The 19786-nt window shown below is 47.0% G+C and overlaps 1 protein-coding gene across 3 annotated transcripts in view; it reads right to left on the minus strand.

Moving 5' to 3' along the window:
• Positions 1–19786, minus strand: part of hdgfl3 (HDGF like 3) — a 149389-nt gene that overhangs the window by 6364 nt on the left and 123239 nt on the right. For all 3 annotated transcript variants that reach the window (XM_085968844.1, XM_085968845.1, XM_085968846.1), the window contains one exon: positions 19079–19237. In XM_085968844.1, the coding sequence (XP_085824970.1) occupies positions 19079–19237 (159 nt within the window). The remainder of the gene's footprint in view (positions 1–19078; positions 19238–19786) is intronic.

The following is a 19786-nucleotide window of genomic DNA, read 5'->3' on the forward strand; positions in this document are numbered from 1 at the left end:
GTTTGCAAGCACCTTCAGCCAAAATTGCCAAGTGGGTAATCCCACTCGGTGCCTTCCCAAAGTCTCCACCATCGTAGATGCGAATATCCAGCCTAATCATTTCATTCCACTTGACATTAAGAAGTGGCTGAGTGCACTGGGTCCTGATAACATCTCAGCTGTAGTGTTGAAGACCTGCACACCAAAACTAACTGCCCCCAACGCTCCCCCTTCCCAGCCAAGCTGTGTCAATACAGCTATGATACTGGCATCTACCCAACAATATGAAAAGTTCTCTCTCTCTCACATGGCAGCTGTCTTTCATTCTGCCATTGCCATTTACACTTCATTTAGTCATCTTTTGTTTCTTAACTTGTTCCATTACCATCTCCTTTTGTCTTGCACCATCATCCCTTTTGTCTCTTAATCTCTCCTGCCTTCCATCCTATCACACACCTTCCCTTTTGTTCTTTCCTCCCCGCCCCCCTTTCCCTGTCCTACACTTGCTTAAAAACCTGTTCCATCTCCAATTTTTTCCAGTTCTGACGAAGGGTCATCGACCTGAAACGTTAACTCTGTTTCTCTCTCCACAGATGCTGCCTGACCTGCTGAGTATTTCCAGCATTTTCTGTTTTTATTTCAGATTTCCACCTTCCGCAGTATTTTGCTTTTGTAATATGAAAAGTTGTCCAGGTATATCCTATCTACAGAAAGCAGGACAAATCTAACGTAGCTAATTACTGCCCTATCAGCCTCCTCCCAATCATCAGCAAAGTGATGGAAGGAGTCATCAATAGTAGCATCAAGTGACATCTCCTCACTAATTTGTCAGGTTGCTTGTCCGCCATCCAGTCCTGAATGAGCAGAAATTTCCTCCAACTAAATATTGGGAAGAGCAAAGCCATAGGCTGGAATTTGCCTACCTGGGCGGGTCCGGTGCGGCCGGTGTCCGTGGCGGGTCGCGACCCCACTGCTGGTTCCAGCCCGCTGCTGAAAATGACTTTCATAGAAACATAGAAGATAGGAGCAGGAGTAGGCCATTCGGTCCCTCGAGCCTGCTTCGCCATTTAATGAGATCATGGCTGATCATGATCATCATAATGGGGCCTATTAAGCCCGCCCAGTGCGTTACCCGACCCAATTAAATGGAGCGGGTCTGGTGACGTCATTTATGACGCGTTTTCAGCCGGGATCTTTAAAGGGACCATGGCCACATTGGATTTGACGTTTAATCTAACATGGTGCTGTCAGTGTACTACAGCATTGGAGTGCTGCAAACACTGACAACGACTGCACAGAGGCACAGGGCTGCACCCAGGTTCTCCGATGACTCACTCCATATGTTTATTGAGTGAGACAGAGCATGCAGGGAGGTCCTCTTCCCTTCCGATGGGTGGAAGAGACCTCCCCAGGAGACCAAGACAGCCTGGTTTCACATGGCAGAGGAGTTCACAAGCAGGGATGTGGTCAGGATGACCTGGGTGCTGTGCTGCAAACGTTTCAATGATCTCATTAGATCAGGAAACGTTAGTACAAAGCCACACTCAACTGCATCCTGCTGTGCCTCTCATCACATCCTTATCACTCGGCCTTCCCTACCCTACTCCTGCATCCCTCCTCACACCTTGTACCTCCACCCATCCCTCTCGATCTACATTATCACATCCCCATCTCACTAGCCGCCTCTCACACTCACCCTCATCCTAGTGCAATCATACCAACTAACAATAAACAAGGGTAGCCACTTGGGTGTTTTATCCAATGTTTATGTAAGGTTTCTGTTAATGTGGTGTCAAACATAAAAATCTTTATTTTCAACACTTTCCGGTCTTGGACAGATTTGTGTGCACCTTTGGAAGTGGCTTAGTGAGTTGTAGTGAATGGTGAGACATAACGGTACCCCCCCCCCCGCCCCGGCAATGGTGATGAGTGTGGAAGGAATGGCTTGGACATTGTAGGGATGCTTTATGGTGTTGGTGTGGGGTGGTGCCATCTTGGCGCATCATGTGGCAGCCAGAGTGTGCAGTGTCAAGTTAAGTAAATCTGGCCTCTCGGGCAGCAATGTGCTCGGGTGCTGATGCCCTGTGTCCTGTGCAGCATCAGGTGATTGTGGAGGAGGTCGGTGTTGTTTGTGCTGCTGGTGTGCCTGGTGCTGCTGGTGTTGGGGTTTGTTGAAGTAAGCTTTAAAAAAAAGCCTGTTAAGGGTCTGACAACTAGCTGTTAATCATCTCAATTGCGTCCCTTGCTGCTGCCGGCCAGGTCGGCTCCGCGATGACAGATGTGCCTGGGGGAAAGGTGTATGGGAGCGAGATGACAGTGGGCTCCCAACCCGCTGTCAAAAATAACAACTTTCCTACCCGGCCCACCACCGATCGCGCCCGCTACCACCCCGGAAAAGTCCGGCCACTGTCTTCGGTCCCCACCACAAACTCTGCTCCCTGGCCACCAGCTCCATCCCTCTCCCTGGTCACTGTCTGATGCTGAACCAGACCTTCCAACTTGGTGTCCTATATGGATGTTGTCCAGGTCCTGCTCTAGGCTGGTATGTTGTGAATGAAGCAGAATATGTGGCTCGGTGTCGAATTGTATTTGATAACGCTCCTGTGAAGCGCCTTGGGGCATTTTACTATGTTGAAGGCGCTATATAAATGCAAGTTGTTGTTGTAATAGCCTGCTCACTGAGGGTCAGTTCAGGGCCCACCAGAACCACTCAGCACCAGACCTTTTCACACCTTGACGAGACATGGATGCCAGAGGTGAGGTGAGAGTAGCTGCCCTTAACATAAAGGCAGTATTTGAACGAGTGTGGCACCAATGGGGCCTAGCTAAATTGACGTCAATGGAGGTAAAAGGGATACATGCCAGTGACACAAAGGAAGATGGGTGTGGTTGTTGGAACTCCAGGACTTCACTGCAGCAATTCCTCAGGGAAGTGCCCTCAGCCTAACCATCTTCAGCTGCTTCATCAATGACCTTCCCTCTGTTCAAAGGCTGGTATTGGGGTTGTTGATTGACAATTCTACTGTGTTCTGCTTCATTCACAACATACCAGCCTAGAGAGGGACCTGGACAACATCCTGGCTTGGGCTGACAAGTGGCAAGCAGCATTCGGGCCAGATAATGGCCATCTAAAACATGAAAAAGTCAAACCACCTTCCCTGAGCTTCAACTACACCGCCATCATTGTGCCCTCCACCATCAACATCCTGAAGGTCAGCTCTGACCAGAACTTTAACTGGATTCGCTATATCAACAACGCGATTGCAAGAGCAAGACAGAGGCTAGGTACTCTGCGACGAGTGACTCACCCCGACCCCTCAAAGCCTCTCCGCCAGTTACAAGGCTCAAGTCAGGAGTGTGATGGAATACTCACCACTTGCCTGGAAGGGTGCACCAACACTCAAGAAGCTCAAGACCATTCAGGACAGAGCAGCCCACATGATTGATGCCCCTAACACTGGGTTCAATGTCCACTCCCTCCACCCACAATGCATTGTGGCTGCAGTAAGTACTATCTAAAGGATGCATTGCCGTAACTTAATAAGCTTACTTCGACAGCACCTCCCAGCCCATGACCTCTACCACCAAGCAGGACAAGAGCCTCAAGATCATAGGAACATCTCCATGTTCTCCTCTAAGTCACACATAGAAGGCCATCCCAAATGCTTTCTTAACATCCTTATCTATTTGTCCTGCCACCTTCAAAGATTTCTGTACGTACACCCCCAGGTCTCTCTGTTCCTGCACCCCCATTTAGTTTATACAGCCTCTCCTCATTCTTCCAAAATGCATCACTTCACACTTCTCTGTGTTAAATTTTATCTGCCATGTATCTGCCTATTTCACTAATCTGTCTATGTCCTTCTGAAGTCTGCTACTATCTCCCTCACTGTTTACTACTTTTCTGAGTTTCGTGTCATCTGCAAACTTTGAAATGATGCCATGTCTTCCCAAGTCCAAGTCATTAGTATATATCAAAAAGAGCAGTGGTCCTAATACTGACTCCTGGGGAACACCACTCTGTACTTGCCTCCAGTCTGAAAAACAACCGTTCACTACTACTCTCTGCTTTTTGTCCCTTAGCCAATTTCATAGCCTCGCTGTCACTATCCCTTTAATCCCATGGGCTTCAATTTTGCTAACAGGTCTATGTGGTACTTTATCAAACACCTTTTGAAAGTCCATGTACACAACAGCAACCGCACTACCCTCATCAACCCTCTCCGTTACTTCATCAAAGAACTCGGATCAAGTTAGTCAAACACGATTTGCCTTTAACTAATCCGTACTGGCTCTCATTTATTAACCCTTGTTTTTTCAAGTGACAATTAATTTGATGCTGGATTACTGTCTCTAAATTTTTCCCCACCACTGATGGCTAGGCTGACTGGCCTGTAGTTATCTGGTTTGCCCCTCTTCCCTTTTTTGAACAGGGGTGTAACATTTGCAACCCTCCAGTCCTCTGGCACCACTCCCATATCTAAGGAGGATTGGAAGATTGCAGCTTGGGCCTGACTTGGACAGTTATTGCCGTTGTACCAACAGCACAAAGACTGCAGCAGTTTGAGGAGCAGGGCCACCACTACTTTCTCAGGGCATAGAGAGATGGGCAATAAAGGTGGCTTCACCAGCGTTGCCCACATCCTGAGAACAATTTGTTTTTTTTTAAAAAGCGGAGCGGGCAGGAGCTTCCAGCGAACAGTCCGACTCCGTCTCATATTCCTGGGGCGGGGCAGATGATGTATTCAGGGCAGTCGCTCAGCGCTAATGGTACTGCTCACGGAGAGCCCACCTCTGAGTGGGAGCGGAATCGAGAGCTGCTGCAGTGGTTCAGTCCCTCCAGTTTAATGGAGCAAGCCAGCACCTGGGGAAAACTGAGCACCCCATGTCCGGCTAACTTTGGCTACCACTGCCAAAAGACTGTGAACGCCTCGTCAGTGCTGCCATTCCGCCCAGGAAAATGGTACAAACAGTTTATGCCATTTCCCCGAGGTTTCCGTAGATCTTCTGTCAAAGTAGGTCGGACAATCCGGAGAACCTTCATGGAAATTCAAACCCGTAAAACCAAAACCAAGTAAAATCGGTGGGGGAGGGTGTTTAGTTAGCATCGAGCTGGTTCACTTGACAGACTCAAACAGATTAACAACAGGGTCTTTCTAGCGAGCCCGTTTACCACGCTCGTCTTCAAATGTACCTAAGTTCAGATCATCAATCAGGTGTCACTGCAATTCAGGCTGGTCATTTGGATCCTCAGGATGGACATGTTGGCCTTGGAGGGGGTGCAAGGCAGATTCACCAGAATGATACCGGGGGGCTTAAAGGGTTAAATTATGAGGACAGGTTGCTCAGACTAGTCTTGTATTCCCTTGAATTTAGAAGGTTGAGGGGTGATCTGGGCGAGGTGTTTAAAATGATGAAGGGATTCGATAGGGAAGCTACGGAGAAACTATTTCCTCTGGTGGGGGAATCCAGAACAAGGGGGCACAACTTTACAATTAGAGCCAGGACCATTTATGAGTAAATTCAAGAAGCACTTTTTCATACAAAGGGTAGTGGAAATCTGGAACTCTCTCCCCCAAAAGGCTGTGGATGCTGCGGCAATTGACATTTTCAAGAGCGAGATCGATAGATGTTTGTTTGGTAATTTGTACTGAGGGATATGGAGCACAGGCGGGCAAATGGAGTTGAGGTGCAGGTCAGCCATGGTCTAACTGAATGGCAGAACAGGCTTTGTGGGCTGAATGGCCTCCTCCTGATCCTATGTCACAATGTAAATACTTCCGGGTGTTTCTGTGAGATGTTGTAATGTTCCTTTCATAGCATAGTTAACTGTGCTTTTTGTTCATTCATATATTTAAAAATTACACGTTAAAATTCGCCAAGAAAAATCATTTCGAATGCACAGAGAAACGTGCAAACAGAGACCACGACATCTGCCGATTACTGCTTATGATGCTGGTCGTGAACCTGCACGTTCCCTTTATTGACAGTGGATTCAGACACAGGCTTCAGCAATCGGAGGCACATGTCAGACATAAGCACTTTATAAATATCAGCAGGTGTACAAAGTGTCTGTGACTCTCTGATGATTTGGTTTAATTTACTCTTCCTCAGGCTCTGGATAAGGATGAAGAATCTTTATCGTACTACACTGAGATGGCCACCAGATGGCAGCACTATAATAGTCTTCATTGTAAATAATGGCCCAGCATTTACTGGAGCGGGGCAGCTTGCTAGTTAAACTTTGTCCCTCAGCCTTCAGCCTGACATTATTGTGCCCTGTAAGTTGCTGGAAGTGCGAGCTGATAACGGCACAGCGAGGGCAATGGGGCATCTGGGACCTTGGGTGAACGACAGGACCAATGAGATTTAAGGATTGAGAAAGAAACAGAGGAACGGTAGAGAAGGAAATAGGATAAATTAGAGAGAAATCAGGTACAGAAAGAGAATTTAGAGAGGAAATAAAGACTGGATTAAGAGAGAGAAAAAAGAAACAGGAAGGAAAAGTAAGAAAATGTAAAAAAAAAAGTTAAAATCTCTAAAAACAATTTACTACCTGCAAGAATAAGACTCCACGGTTTCATTTGATCCCTTTCTGGGCCGGAGAGGTTGAGTGCCATTGCAGGAACATAAATCGCTTCATTAAAAAGGTGCTTATGCTGTTAAGTACCAGCCCTAATTTTCTGGGGTGAGTTTAGTGGGTAATTAATGTGCATATGCAGCAACTTCGTGATACTCGAGGTTGCGCACAAGCTGTTGTGCGGTGCAAATCGTCCAGCAACTTGCGCCGATTCTCAATTCACAGGGTATCTCTTTGTTGCTACAAATTGCTGGACAATTTACGCATTAATAAAGCTGAGTGCCATTAAACTCGATAAGAACAAAAGAACATAAGAAGTAGGAGCAGGAGTAGGCCATACGGCCCCTCGGGCCTGCTCCGCCATTCAATAGGATCATGGCTGATCCGAACCTAGACTCACGTCCACTTCCCTGCCCTCTCCCCGTAACCCCTAATTCCCTTATCTGCTAGGAAACTGTCTATCTCCATTTTAAATTTATTTAATGTTGCAGCTTCCGCAGCTCTCTGGGGTAGCAAATTCCATAGATTTACTACCCTCTGAGTGAAGAAGTTTCTCCTCATCTCAGTTTTGAAAGGGCAGCCCCTTATTCTTAGATTATGCCCCCTAGTTCTAGTCTCAACCATCAGTGGAAACATCCTCACCGCATCCACCCGATCAAGCCCCCTCACAATCTTATATGTTTCGATAAGATCGCCTCTCATTCTTCTGAACTCCAATGAGTAGAGTCCCAACCTACTCAACCTTTCCTCATACGTCAACCCCCTCATCTCCGGAATCAACTGAGTGAACCTTCTCTGAAATGCCTCGAGAGCAAGTATGCTGTTTTATTGCAGCAAAATCTGGGCCATTTAATTAATAAATATCAGTAGGTGTACACTGTGATCTGAAGTGCGTGTCTCTCCGATGATTTGGTCAGACACTGGTTTCATTTACTCTTCCTGAGTAGGCTCTGGACAAGGATGAAGAATCTTTATCGTACTACACTGACATGGCCACCAGATGGCAGCACTACAATATGGTGCCCATTGTAAACAGCAGTTTAATGGCTTGTTTGAGCTTTACGTGCTCGAAGGTTCATAGAAAAAGCTGCTTTTGTGTTGGATTGAGAGGAGAGGAGAGGATCCATTGCAGCTAGTTTCAGAGGTTGCAGTTAATGAAATCTGAGTTAATACGCTCCAGCATTTGTCAACATGGCTCATTCAACCAGGAACTGATGCTTTGCATTCATCAATTAATCAATGTAAAATTAGGGATATTTTACATTTTGAAAAGATCCAATTAGTAGCATGGTAACTTTGAGAACTCGTTGTAGAACAGTGATTGCTTTAGGAGTGTAACTGGCTGGATGTTTAGAATTAACGGCCGTGATTAGTATTTTGATTTTGGGTTTTGTGTAAATGTTAATGAACTGAGAGAGTCCCACAGAAACATTTGGTGGGCTATTTTTGAACACTAACGTATTTGACACTTCAGGCATTTATGCAGAGCTCAATATTGCTCAACCATAAACACTGCATATTCTGATATGAAGCATTGTAACTTACCTCCAGCAGAAAGTGCTCGTGAAAATCATTCCAATTTGCTGCCTTACCCAATGAGAAAGATCGTCTTGACCTATGCTGATGAATGTGACATCGTGCACTGGCGGTAAAGAGTGGAAAATAGAGACCCCAGCAATAGTGTGAAGACAACCAAGCTTTTCTGAAGCTGACCTGGGTATTCCGCAGCAAGTGTCTCACCTCCTGACTCCCCAAAGCCTTTCCACCATCTACAAGGCACAAGTAAGGAGTGTGATGGAATACTCTCCACTTGCCTGGATGAGTGCAGCTCCAACAACACTCAAGAAGCTCGACACCATCCAGGACAAAGCAACTCGCTTGATTGGCACCCCATCCACCACCTTAAACATTCATTCCCTCCACCACCGGCGCACTGTGGCTGCAGTGTGTACCATCAACAAGATGCACTGCAGCAACTCACCAAGGCTTCTTCGACAGCACCTCCCAAACTTGTGACCTCTTCCACCTAGAAGGACAAGGGCAGCAGGCGCATGGGAACACCACCACCTGCAAGTTCCCCTCCAAGTCACACACCATCCTGACTTAGAAATATATTGCCGATCCTTCATCGTCACTGGGTCAAAATCCTGGAACTCCCTCCCTAACAGCACTGTGGGAGCACCTTCACCACACGGACTGCAGCGGTTCAAGAAGGCGGCTCACCACCACCTTCTCGAGGGCAATTAGGGATGGGCAATAAATGCTGATTGTACCAGGGACGCCCACATCTCGAGAATGAATTAACATAAAAAAAAGCATTTTCTCTGGCACAAAGACCACTTTAGTAATCACAGAAAGGTGAAAGACGGCTTGGACTGTTACAACACGTTTATTCCACTACGGAGGCTGTCACAGTCCGTGCAGCAAATTAATGTCACATCGGCCTGTTCCCCGCCTTGCACTTTCACATTTGCACACCCGCAAGAACACACAGCTTTATTCATCGAATATCCTCGGAGCTTTGGCTAATCCACAATGAAGCAGCCGCTCAAACAGAAACCTGCCATAAGGTTGAGGAACCACCTGCTTTACCCCTTAAAAGACGCTGTAAATATTATAAATGACGCTCAGCGTATCAGGGCGAGCAGATTGCAGTGTGTGGAGAGTAGAAAGATCTGCTTTACTTCAGAGCAATGTTCCCGCTAAGCTGTGCACGCACGCGCGCAGTCATCTGCAAGGTCCCGCGCAGGCCACTCACCGGCTTTTACACTGTAAGTATCGCGCAGGCGCAGAAATTTAAACATAGAAGATAGGAGCAGGAGTAGGCCATTCAGCCCCTCGAGCCTGCTCCGCAATTTAATGAGATCATGGCTGATCATCCAAATTCAGTACCCTGTCCCTGTTTTCTCCCCATATCCCTTGATCCCTTTAGCCTTAAGAAATATATCTAAATCCTTCTTGAATATATTTAATAAGTTGGCCTCAACTGCCTTCTGTGGTAGAGAATTCCACAGGTTCACCACTCTCTGGGTGAAGAAATTCCTCCTCATCTCAGTCCTAAATGGCTTACCCCTTATCCTTAGACTGTGACCCCTGGTTCTGGACTCCCCGACCATCGGGAACATCCTTCCTGCATCTAGTCTGTCTATTCCTGTTAGAATTTTATAAGTTTCAACGAGATCCCCTCTCATTCTTCTAAACTCTAGCAAATATAAACCTAATCGACCCAATCTCTCCTCATACGTCATTCCTGCCATCCCATGTATCAGTCTGGTGAATCTTCGCTGCACTCTCTCCATGGCAAGAACATCCTTCCTCAGATAAGGCGACCAAAACTGCACACAATACTCAAGGTGTATGTTGTGTATGTACCTTTAAGAGAATAACTGGTCTCAGACTGCAGTACTGGCAGTGACCACCCCTGTATAAAAGGCGCTAGAGAGCCTCTGTTGGTTAGTTTCGTTTATGCCTTTCACCAGTAAAGACTTGTTTGTTTCTCTCCTGCTAGTCTGTGTCTCAATCATTCACGGACTTAACACTGGCGACGAGTTAGAAACGAACTTACCTGCAACTCAGCAGCAGCTCCGACGACGTGTTGAAGGTCGGAGCCAGAAGAAAGAAGAAAAAAAAAAATAGGCCATTGAAACCCGAGAAACGGGCGTCGACCGTCAATCATCGATTTCAAAACTTGCAGGAGAGACTGTCCAGAGCCAGGCTGGGTTCCTCCGTCCGTGGTTTCCCAGCTAATCGGGCTGGTGGCAGGTAGTGCTCTGATCCTTCCTGGGCTGCAACGGGGCCGGGCAGCGAGTCGGGAAGCAAGGAGAGAGAGAGAGGGTGGAGCATACAGGGCGCGGCCGGTGTTTCGAAGCTGGGCAGCGTTCGGACCTCAGAAGAGGGAGGGAAGTGTTCCAGAGGGTCCGCTCCACGACGGGAAAATAATAAAAGAAAAAGAATACGCGCAAGAAACCGTGGAAAGCAGCGCTAACAACAGCAGGGAAGAAGGAAAAGCGCGGGAGGCGCCATTTTGTTAAATCGGAGAAGAAGGCAAAGCGCGGGAGGCGCCATTTTAGATTTGCAAGGTGCCGAAGACTGGCTGTATCACTGCTTTTGATAATACATTAGAGGACTGGACCACGTATGTGGAAAGAGTCGAGGTATATTTCGAGGCAAATGAAATAGCGGAGGGGAAAAAGGCATCAATATTGCTAAATGTAATGGGCGCTAGAACGTACAGCCTATTGCGGGATCTGATTACTCCAGCCAAACCGAAGGCGAAGAGTTTTAACGAAATTGTTGCTGTTCTACAGGAGCACTTAAACCCTGCACCGCTGTTGATAGCAGAAAGATTTAAATTCCACAGGAGAACTCAGCACAAAGATGAGAGCAATGCTGAGTATCTTACGGAACTACGCAAGCTATCAAAGCACTGCCAGTTCGGAGCAGGACTGGCAGATACCCTACGGGACAAATTTGTCTGTGGACTCCTGAGTGAAGGAACACAGAAGAAGTTACTCGCAGAAAAAGAGCTGACACTAGATAAGGCTTTCAGCGTGGCAGTATCGTATGAAGCAGCAGCCAGGGGAGCTGCAGAAATTCAACAAAAACCACAGGAATACGGCACCCACGAAATGACACGGGGATTTGCAAAATGTTATCGCTGCGGCAGAACTAACCATGACCAGAAGGACTGCTGGTCCAAAGACAAAATATGCAGACAATGCGGGAAGATTGGACACATTGCACGAGTTTGTAGGTCTGGGAAGAAGACCAGCGACAACAAAAAGGCTACCAAGGAACCGTACAAGAAAGTACAAAAGATGACGGACAGTAGTTCCGAAGACCAGATGAGCGATAGTGAATCCGAGAACAGGAGATTAAGCTGTCTCAAACTTCACAATGTAATCGCAAAAGAGGATCACCGAACCATTTGGGTCACCCTCACGATAGCAGGGTCCCAAGTTAAAATGGAATTGGATACAGGATCAGCGCTAACCGTCATGAATCAACGAAACTATGAGCGGCTATTTTCACACATACCCTTGAGCGAGACATCCATCGTCTTGACGACGTATACGGGGCAAAAAGTATACCCCAGAGGAAAAATAAGGGTGCCTGTCGAATACAATGGCAAGCAAATACGGAAATTGTATCTCTACATACTGCGAAATGGTGGACCACCATTATTGGGACGGGAATGGATCAGGAAGATAAACTTAGATTGGCATTCCATTCATGCAATGACGGTGGACGGTAAAAAAGATGAAGACGTCACTCCTGGACGATTGTCAACAATCTTAGCTAACGCCAAAGAGGTATTTCAACAAGAACTGGGCACGCTTAAAGGCGTAACCGCCTTGTTAAAAATAGAAGAGAATGCAGTTCCCAAGTTTTTCAAAGCGAGACCGGTACCATATGCAATTCGTCCAGCCGTCGAGGCAGAGCTGGAGAATCTGGAGAAGGCGGGCGTGTTGTCTAAGGTCAACTGGAGCGAGTGGGCGACACCCATCGTTCCTGTCATGAAGAAAACGTTAAGCAATAAGTCCGGAGAGCCAAGGAAGATTCGCATCTGTGGGGATTTCAAGGTGACGGTGAACCCTGTCCTTCACACAATACAATATCCTCTTCCAAGGATAGAAGACATCTTCGCCTCACTGTCTGGAGGGAAGCGTTTTACAAAAATTGACCTAGCACAAGCATATTTGCAGATGGAGGTTGAAGAGTCCTCTAGGAAGTATCTCACGATAAACACTCACAAAGGTCTTTACCAGTATCATCGATTGGTATTCGGAGTAGCATCGGCTCCGGCGATATGGCAAAGAGCGATGGAACAAGTCCTGCAAGGGATTCCGGGGACTCAGTGTTACTTGGACGACATCCTTGTAACAGGTGAAGATGACAGTGAACACCTTAACAACCTAGAACAGGTGCTCACTAGACTACGGGAACATGGGCTGTGCGCCAACCGCCCCAAGTGCGAATTTTTTAAGAAACAGATATTGTATTGTGGCCACGTGATTGATGAAGAGGGGTTACATAAGTCCCCTGACAAAATTGAAGCGGTTGTTAAGGCCCCAGCGCCTGAAAATGTGTCGCAACTGAGGTCATTCCTCGGGTTGGTGAATTACTATCATAAGTTTTTGCCGAATTTGTCGACAATTCTGCATCCACTGAACGCCCTGCTATGAACGGGGGTAGCATGGAAATGGAGCGATGATTGTAAACGTGCTTTTCAGAAGAGTAAGGACTTAATCACTTTGAAGGAAGTATTGGCTCACTACAACCCAGCACTGCCAATCAGGCTGGCGTGTGATGCGTCTCCCTACGGCATTGGGGCGGTACTGTCACATAAATTCCTTGATGGTTTGGAGAGGCCGATAGCTTTTGCGTCACGCTCGTTAACTTCTGCCGAGCGTAACTACGCCCAGATTGACAGAGAGGCCCTCAGCCTAGTGTGGGGGGTGAAGAAGTTCAATCACTATCTGCACGGTCAAAAATTTACTCTACTAACTGATCATCAACCTCGTCTCCATTTTCAACCCGCAGAAGGGCGTACCGATAGTGACAGCACAACGGCTGCAGAGATGGTCCCTTTTCCTAGGGGCACACCAATATGACATCGAGTACAGGGGAACTAAACAGCATGGAAATGCTGATGGATTGTCACGTCTACCGTGCCGACGGTGGAAGAAGAAGACCTTGCAGTGGATCCAATGGAGTTATTCCACTCGACCATAGTCGAATGTCTCCCTGTGACGAATGCAAACATAGAAAAGGAAACACGGAATGACCCGACACTATCACGGGTCTATGATTTAACGGTGAAGGGATGGCCAGCACATGGCGAACCACTGCTGCCAGCATTTTCGCCAAGAAGAGAACAGCTGTCAGTGTGCAGAGGAACCTTGATGTGTGGATCCAGAGTAGTAATTCCACCTAAGTTGACGGATAGAGTGCTCAATGAGCTTCATGAGGGTCATCTGGGTGGGGTAAAAATGAAGAGCTTAGCCAGAGCATTTGTGTGGTGGCCGGGAATCGATAGAGAAATCGAAGAGATGACCAAGAGCTGTGCAGGATGCCAGAAGGTCCAAAACGTCCCACCACAAGCTCCTCTGCATCCATGGGAGTGGCCCTCATCTCCATGGCAATTTGCTGGTCCCTTCATGGACTCGATGTTTTTAATTGCAGTGGATGCACATTCAAAGTGGCCAGAGGTAATAAAAATGTCCTCAACCACCACGGAAAAAATTATCGCAGTTTTACGAACCATATTCGCCAGGAATGGGCTGCCTGAACAGATTTGCTCTGACAATGGACCACAGTTTGTGTCTGAAGAGTTCCGGAGGTTCTTAAAGAACAATGGTGTTAAGCATTACACATCTGCCCCATATCATCCAGCCACTATTGGATTGGCCGAGAGGTTTGTCCAAACATTCAAGAAGGCTATCAAGGCAATGTGTAATGAAGATATACCCCTACAACACAAGGTGGACAACTTCTTGTTTGCCTACCAGAATGCGACACATGCGGTTACCAACCAAACTCCAGCCATGATGTTCTTCAATCGAAGACTACGATGCCGCTTGGATTTGGTTAAGCCAAATGTCCGAAGAGATGTGGAGAACAGGCAGTTCCAGAATATGAATGAAAGGCCGACCAGGAGTTTTAAGATAGGTCAACCAGTTTTGGCCCGGGACTACCGCACTGAGAAATGGCAGTCAGGAACGATTTGTACACGACAAGGACCTCTCATGTATACCATGGACGTTGGGGAGAGCATTGTAAGACGCCATGCTGACCAGATTCTAGAGTCACTGGAAAACGTCAACTCCACACCACGATCTGATACACCTGGTAATGAAATCGATGTTCCAATTGCAGCTACCGCAGAATCGGTGATATTGGAAGCAGATGAACCAAACAACGACATTGATTCCGACTCAACATTGCCAGAAGAACCTGATACTCCAAAGAGGCGTTATCCAGACAGAATCAGGAAGCCTCCTCAAAGACTGAACTTATAATTGCTTAAACTTAACCAATGTATCTAGCAACAGTAATTGTGATTGTAATTCATTATCATTAGTTGTTAAATGAATGTTATGTACTGTTTATCTAAAAGGGGAGGAATTGTTGTGTATGTACCTTTAAGAGAATAACTGGTCTCAGACTGCAGTACCGGCAGTGATCACCCCTGTATAAAAGGTGCTAGAGAGCCTCTGTTGTTTAGTTTCGTTTATGCCTTTCACCAGTAAAGACTTGTTTGTTTCTCTCCTGCTAGTCCGTGTCTCAATCATTCACGGACTTAACAGTGTGGCCTCACCAAGGCCCTGTACAACTGCAGCAAGACATCCTTGCTCCTGTACTCGAATCCTCTCACTATGAAGGCCAACATACCATTTGCCTTCTTAACCGCCTGCTGCACCTGCATGCTTACCTTCAGCGACTGGTGCACAAGGACACCCAGGTCTCGTTGCACTTCCCCTTCTCCCAATCTATTGCCATTCAGATAATAATCTGTCTTCCTGTTTTTGCCATCAAAGTGGATAACCTTGCATTTATCCACATTATACTGCATCTGCCATGCATCTGCCCAATCACCCAACCTGTCCAAATCATACTGGAGTTTCTCTGCATCCCCCTCACAGCACACACACACACCCAGCTTTGTGTCGTCTGCAAACGGAGATATTACATCTAGTTCCCTCGTCTAGATAATTAATAAAGGGACCACGCATTGAAAGAAACAGGCCACGCAGAACAAAGCACAGCTGACAGGGAACGCTGCTTCAGAGTATCGTTGATAGTGTGGAGAAATGCCTTGTGCTGGTCAGGACAACCCATCACCACCCAGTGGGTCAGCAGAGGTCGGAGGCAATCGTCTGGGAGGTCAAAACAATGTCCACAAGGATGTGCAGGAGAAGGTGTTTGATTTGGAGAAAAGTGCCAAGGCACCCAATTACCATGAGCAAAGTCAAGTGCTACATAAGGTATGACTGTCAGTTTAAGCTACACTGCTATCTATGGGTATGCGTGCTAATTATTGTAGACTGGTAGAAATGCCTAGCCAAGGAGGCAGTAGGCGTCAGTGTTTTACACTCCCGTGAAGCACCTTGGAAGGTTTTCCTACGTTAAAGGCGCTAGATAAATGTAAGTTGTTGTTGTAAAATGAGACATAAATGCTTAAATTTTGCTACTTTGTAAATATGGGACATTCCACCATAACGCTGGCAGGAGTGCAGAGTAAGGCCCGGGAGGTAGGCTAGGACCCAGATACCGGACCAGGTTCCGGCTTGCACTGGTAGCTTGCAGGGATCCTTGTCTGCTCCAATCATGGTCCCAGCGCCCCCCCACCCCCCGGTCACAGGGGATGGGGCTGAACATGGGGACCCCTATTCTGGGAATTTCCACTTCCCAGGCTCAGTGGGATCGGCATAAGTTTGGAGGCAAGTACAGCCAGTGAGATGAGGTATACCAGCCTCCTGCAGGGCGCAGTGAGCTTCACCGGGGGAGGGCGGGGGCGGGGGGTCCAGACCAAGGAGGCAAACTGGACACTCAAGAAAATGATAAAAATCTTCTATTGAAATTATTATTGGTCCCTTTATAAGGGAGGCTGAAGGTGCCAAGCAATCATTGCCTGGGGGAGGAGAGGAGGGTCAAACTGTGTACCCCCATCGTGCCCCCCACCCCCTACAATGGCAGCAGGCACCTATCGCTGTGCGCTGTGCTGTCCTCTCCCACGCTCACTCCAAGGCAGACTGCAGCGGACCCGGTCTCTGTTCGGGCTGGTGCTGCCGTCCCAGCCATGGTGCAGCGGCACGACTCCATTCACAGCGAACAGAACCTTTCACGAAATGTGAACACCAATATTAATAATACAATCACAGCATGCGCACGTTAATTTATAAACGTACCACTCTTCCTCAGACGGTGCCCAGCTCAAAATCCTGTCCCATTACCTGAAGAAAATCACAGTCCTTCTGGGTCTCCCATCGGACTTTAACAATTCCTGCCCCTTTAATGCTGCTGGTGCCTTTAAGGCCCAGGCATCGCCCTGACGGCCTCTTCTGTCTGGCCTGCAAGGTTGTGGTAAGAGTAACACCCCAATGCTGTTAGATCATCTGTCAAACAAGTGTGGTGCATGTGCCTTTAATAAAATCAGCAGATGAAGCGTCATCAACTGATGTCATCTGACACTGGCTTTCCCGTAATTGGCCGGCAAGCCCGCAGGGCGGGGCTTAACAAGGCCAATCAGGGCAAAACAGCTGTTTGTTCATCAGACGTTGCTGGGGGCGGGACGGGAACCCGGAAGGCAGCAGTCCCGCCCCCCAACGCCACTCGGGGAGTAAAATCCAGCCCCCGGTGTCCATTTGCTTCATTATAACGAGTTCCCAGAGGAAGAGCAGCCGCTGGAGATGTCGGCTCAGTGGAGCACTCTGCACTAACAATTCAATTCAATTCAATTCAATTTTATTTGTCATATATGCAGCAGACGTGTGTACTGCACAATGAAATGTTGATTTTTACGAGTCCTCCCAACATTTGAATAAATATGGCATAACAATGATAAAAATACTAATAGAAATACTAATAGAAAGACAGTAATAATAAATAAAACAACAGTAATAAATATTAATAAATTGATCGTTCATGAGTCTTATGGCCTGGGGGTAGAAGCTGTTTCGAAACCTGTTGGTACGAGACCGTATGCATCGGTATCTCTTACCGGACTGGAGCAGGGCGAAGAGGTTGTGGCTGGGGTGACTCGCGTCTTTAATGATTCTCAGGGCCTTCCCCCGGCAACTCTCGGGGTAGATATCCTGCATAGCAGGTAGTTTAATTCCTATAGTGTGTTGTGCAGCTTTCACTACCATTTGTAGAGCCTTGCGGTCTGTGGCAGTGCAGTTGCCATACCAGGTAGTGATGCAGCCGGACAGGATACTCTCGATGGTGCAACGGTAGAAGTTGGTGAGAATCTGGGGGGCCATTCCAAATTTCTTCAGTCTCCTGAGGAAGAACAGGCGTTGGCATGCTGGCATAACTGCTCCCAGACAGCACTGGGAGAGGGGAATCAGCCATATTCATTTTTATTTCTCCCTCACTTGCTGCTTTTCACCAACCACCCCACTCTTACCACACCCATCAGAGGCCTAATTGCACATTCATCTCACAATAATATCTTCCGTCAAGATCAGAGGCCTTACTACTGTACCCCAACTGCACTCATCCCACCATCCTGGGCTTTACTCCTCTACCACAAGTGTCCTTACCCCACCATTGGTGGCTGTGTCTTCAGCTGTCCAGGCCCTAATCACTCGAATTCCCTCCCTAAACCTCTCCACCTCTCCTCCTTTAAAGCACAAAACAGTGCATCCTCTGACTTACCCTGAGGAACACCGCGGAGATCCACTAAGGATATGTAAAAACTTCCCGGTAAATAATGGCCCAGCATTTCCTGGAACGGGGCATCCCATTAGGCTTTGTAGCTCACCCTTCAGCGCAAAATGTTTTTGCCCTGCAACTTGCTGGAAGTGTGAGCCAATAACAGCGCAGCGAGGGCAACGGGGCGTCTGGGCCCTCGGTGAACGGCGGGACCAACAGTCTATCTCCTTAACCAAAGAGATTTAAGGATTGAGAAAGAAACAGAGCAATGGCAGAGATGGAAATAAGGATCACAGAAATCACAGAAACCCCACAGTGCAGATAGAGGCCATTTCGGCCCATTGAGCCTGCACCGACACATATCCCACCCGATCCCCGTAACCCCACGTATTTAATCCCCCTAACACTAAGGGTCAATTTATCATAGCCAATCAACCTAACCTGCACATCTTTGGACTGTGGGAGGAAACCGGAGCACCCGGAGGAAACCCACGCAAACACGGGGAGAATGTGCAAACTCCACACAGACAGTCACCCGAGGCCGGATTCGAACCCGGGTCCCTGGCGCTGTGAGACAACAGTGCTAACCACTATGCCACCGTGCCACCATATGTAAAGACACAGCATGAAAAGACCTCCAATGGTACAATTCAGGATAGGGAAGCACTACAAGGTGCTGGTTCAGGAGACATTGGGAGGACAGTGTTATTTTGTAAGCCACTTCAAAACCCGGACTTAAAATGGAGAGAACATTTTAAAATGAGATGGGGAGGAAATACTGTATAAGCAAGAGTCCTCAAGGGAATCCTGACCGCACATGAGGAGGAATGCAAATTACTGACACAAAATGCGAAAGGTGAGAATGGGCTATTTTGTTTGCCGTGATGTACTGATGAACCGACACAATCTAGACAGCAGCTCTGAGAAGTCCAATTAAACCTAAGATCTAAACATTTGCTTGGTAAATCCATTTCTATTCACTACATGTTAAATATTCTGGGTAAGATCAATTTTAGAAGATTCGTTCCATATAATTTTCCAAACAAGAAATTAGGTTGAGCGGGGCTTCAACCTAAAACGACACTGAAACACGTACATCACGGTATACTTAGAGCACATGGAAATATTCTATTCCATTACCTTAAAAGCAGGTTTTTTCCGTTTGGAGCCTGCTTTCTCATTTTTGCTTTTAGCTTTTTCCTCCTTGTCTATTATTTCACCCCCTTCGCCTTCACTGCTGGCATCTGCTGTATTCCCTCCCTCTCCTTCTGTCTCTGAAGAACTCTGTTGCTGTATTGCCTGAAACGAAAGCACAGCAGGGTAGTAAAAACATGACATACCGCATCAAACTGAACACGCTCAAAAATGACACCAACCATTAGAGGATAAATTTGTACATCCAAAAGCTATGCTGAACTTGGTCCGTTCCATTCGGTAGATTTCTTTCGATCTGTGCCATTGTAAATTCTTTCTAAAAGAAAATGTCCTAAGTTGACTTTTGCACCCTAAAGGACCTTGTGGTAATCTGTAAGGGTGATCTCATGGAGCTCGTACTTCAGATTAAATAGAGGCATCACCTCACAAAGCAACCCCATATTGACGGAAGATATTACTTTGAGATGAACATGAATTTAAATAATATTTTTTAATAAATCTGACTGTGTGCATTTATATATCAATAAATAAAGGGAATGCGTTGTGAAAATGCATTCAGAATAATATAAGACAAGACTTGCATTTCTATAGCGCCTTTCACGACCTCAGGATGTCCCAAAGCACCTTACAGCCGACGAAGTACTTTTGAAGTGTAGTCACTGTTGTAATGTGGGACACATGGCAGCCAATTTA

The sequence above is a fragment of the Somniosus microcephalus genome, chromosome 27 (genome assembly GCF_052327205.1).
Source record: "Somniosus microcephalus isolate GS21.2 chromosome 27, FLI_Smic_1.0, whole genome shotgun sequence".
NCBI classification, from domain to species: domain Eukaryota; kingdom Metazoa; phylum Chordata; class Chondrichthyes; order Squaliformes; family Somniosidae; genus Somniosus; species Somniosus microcephalus.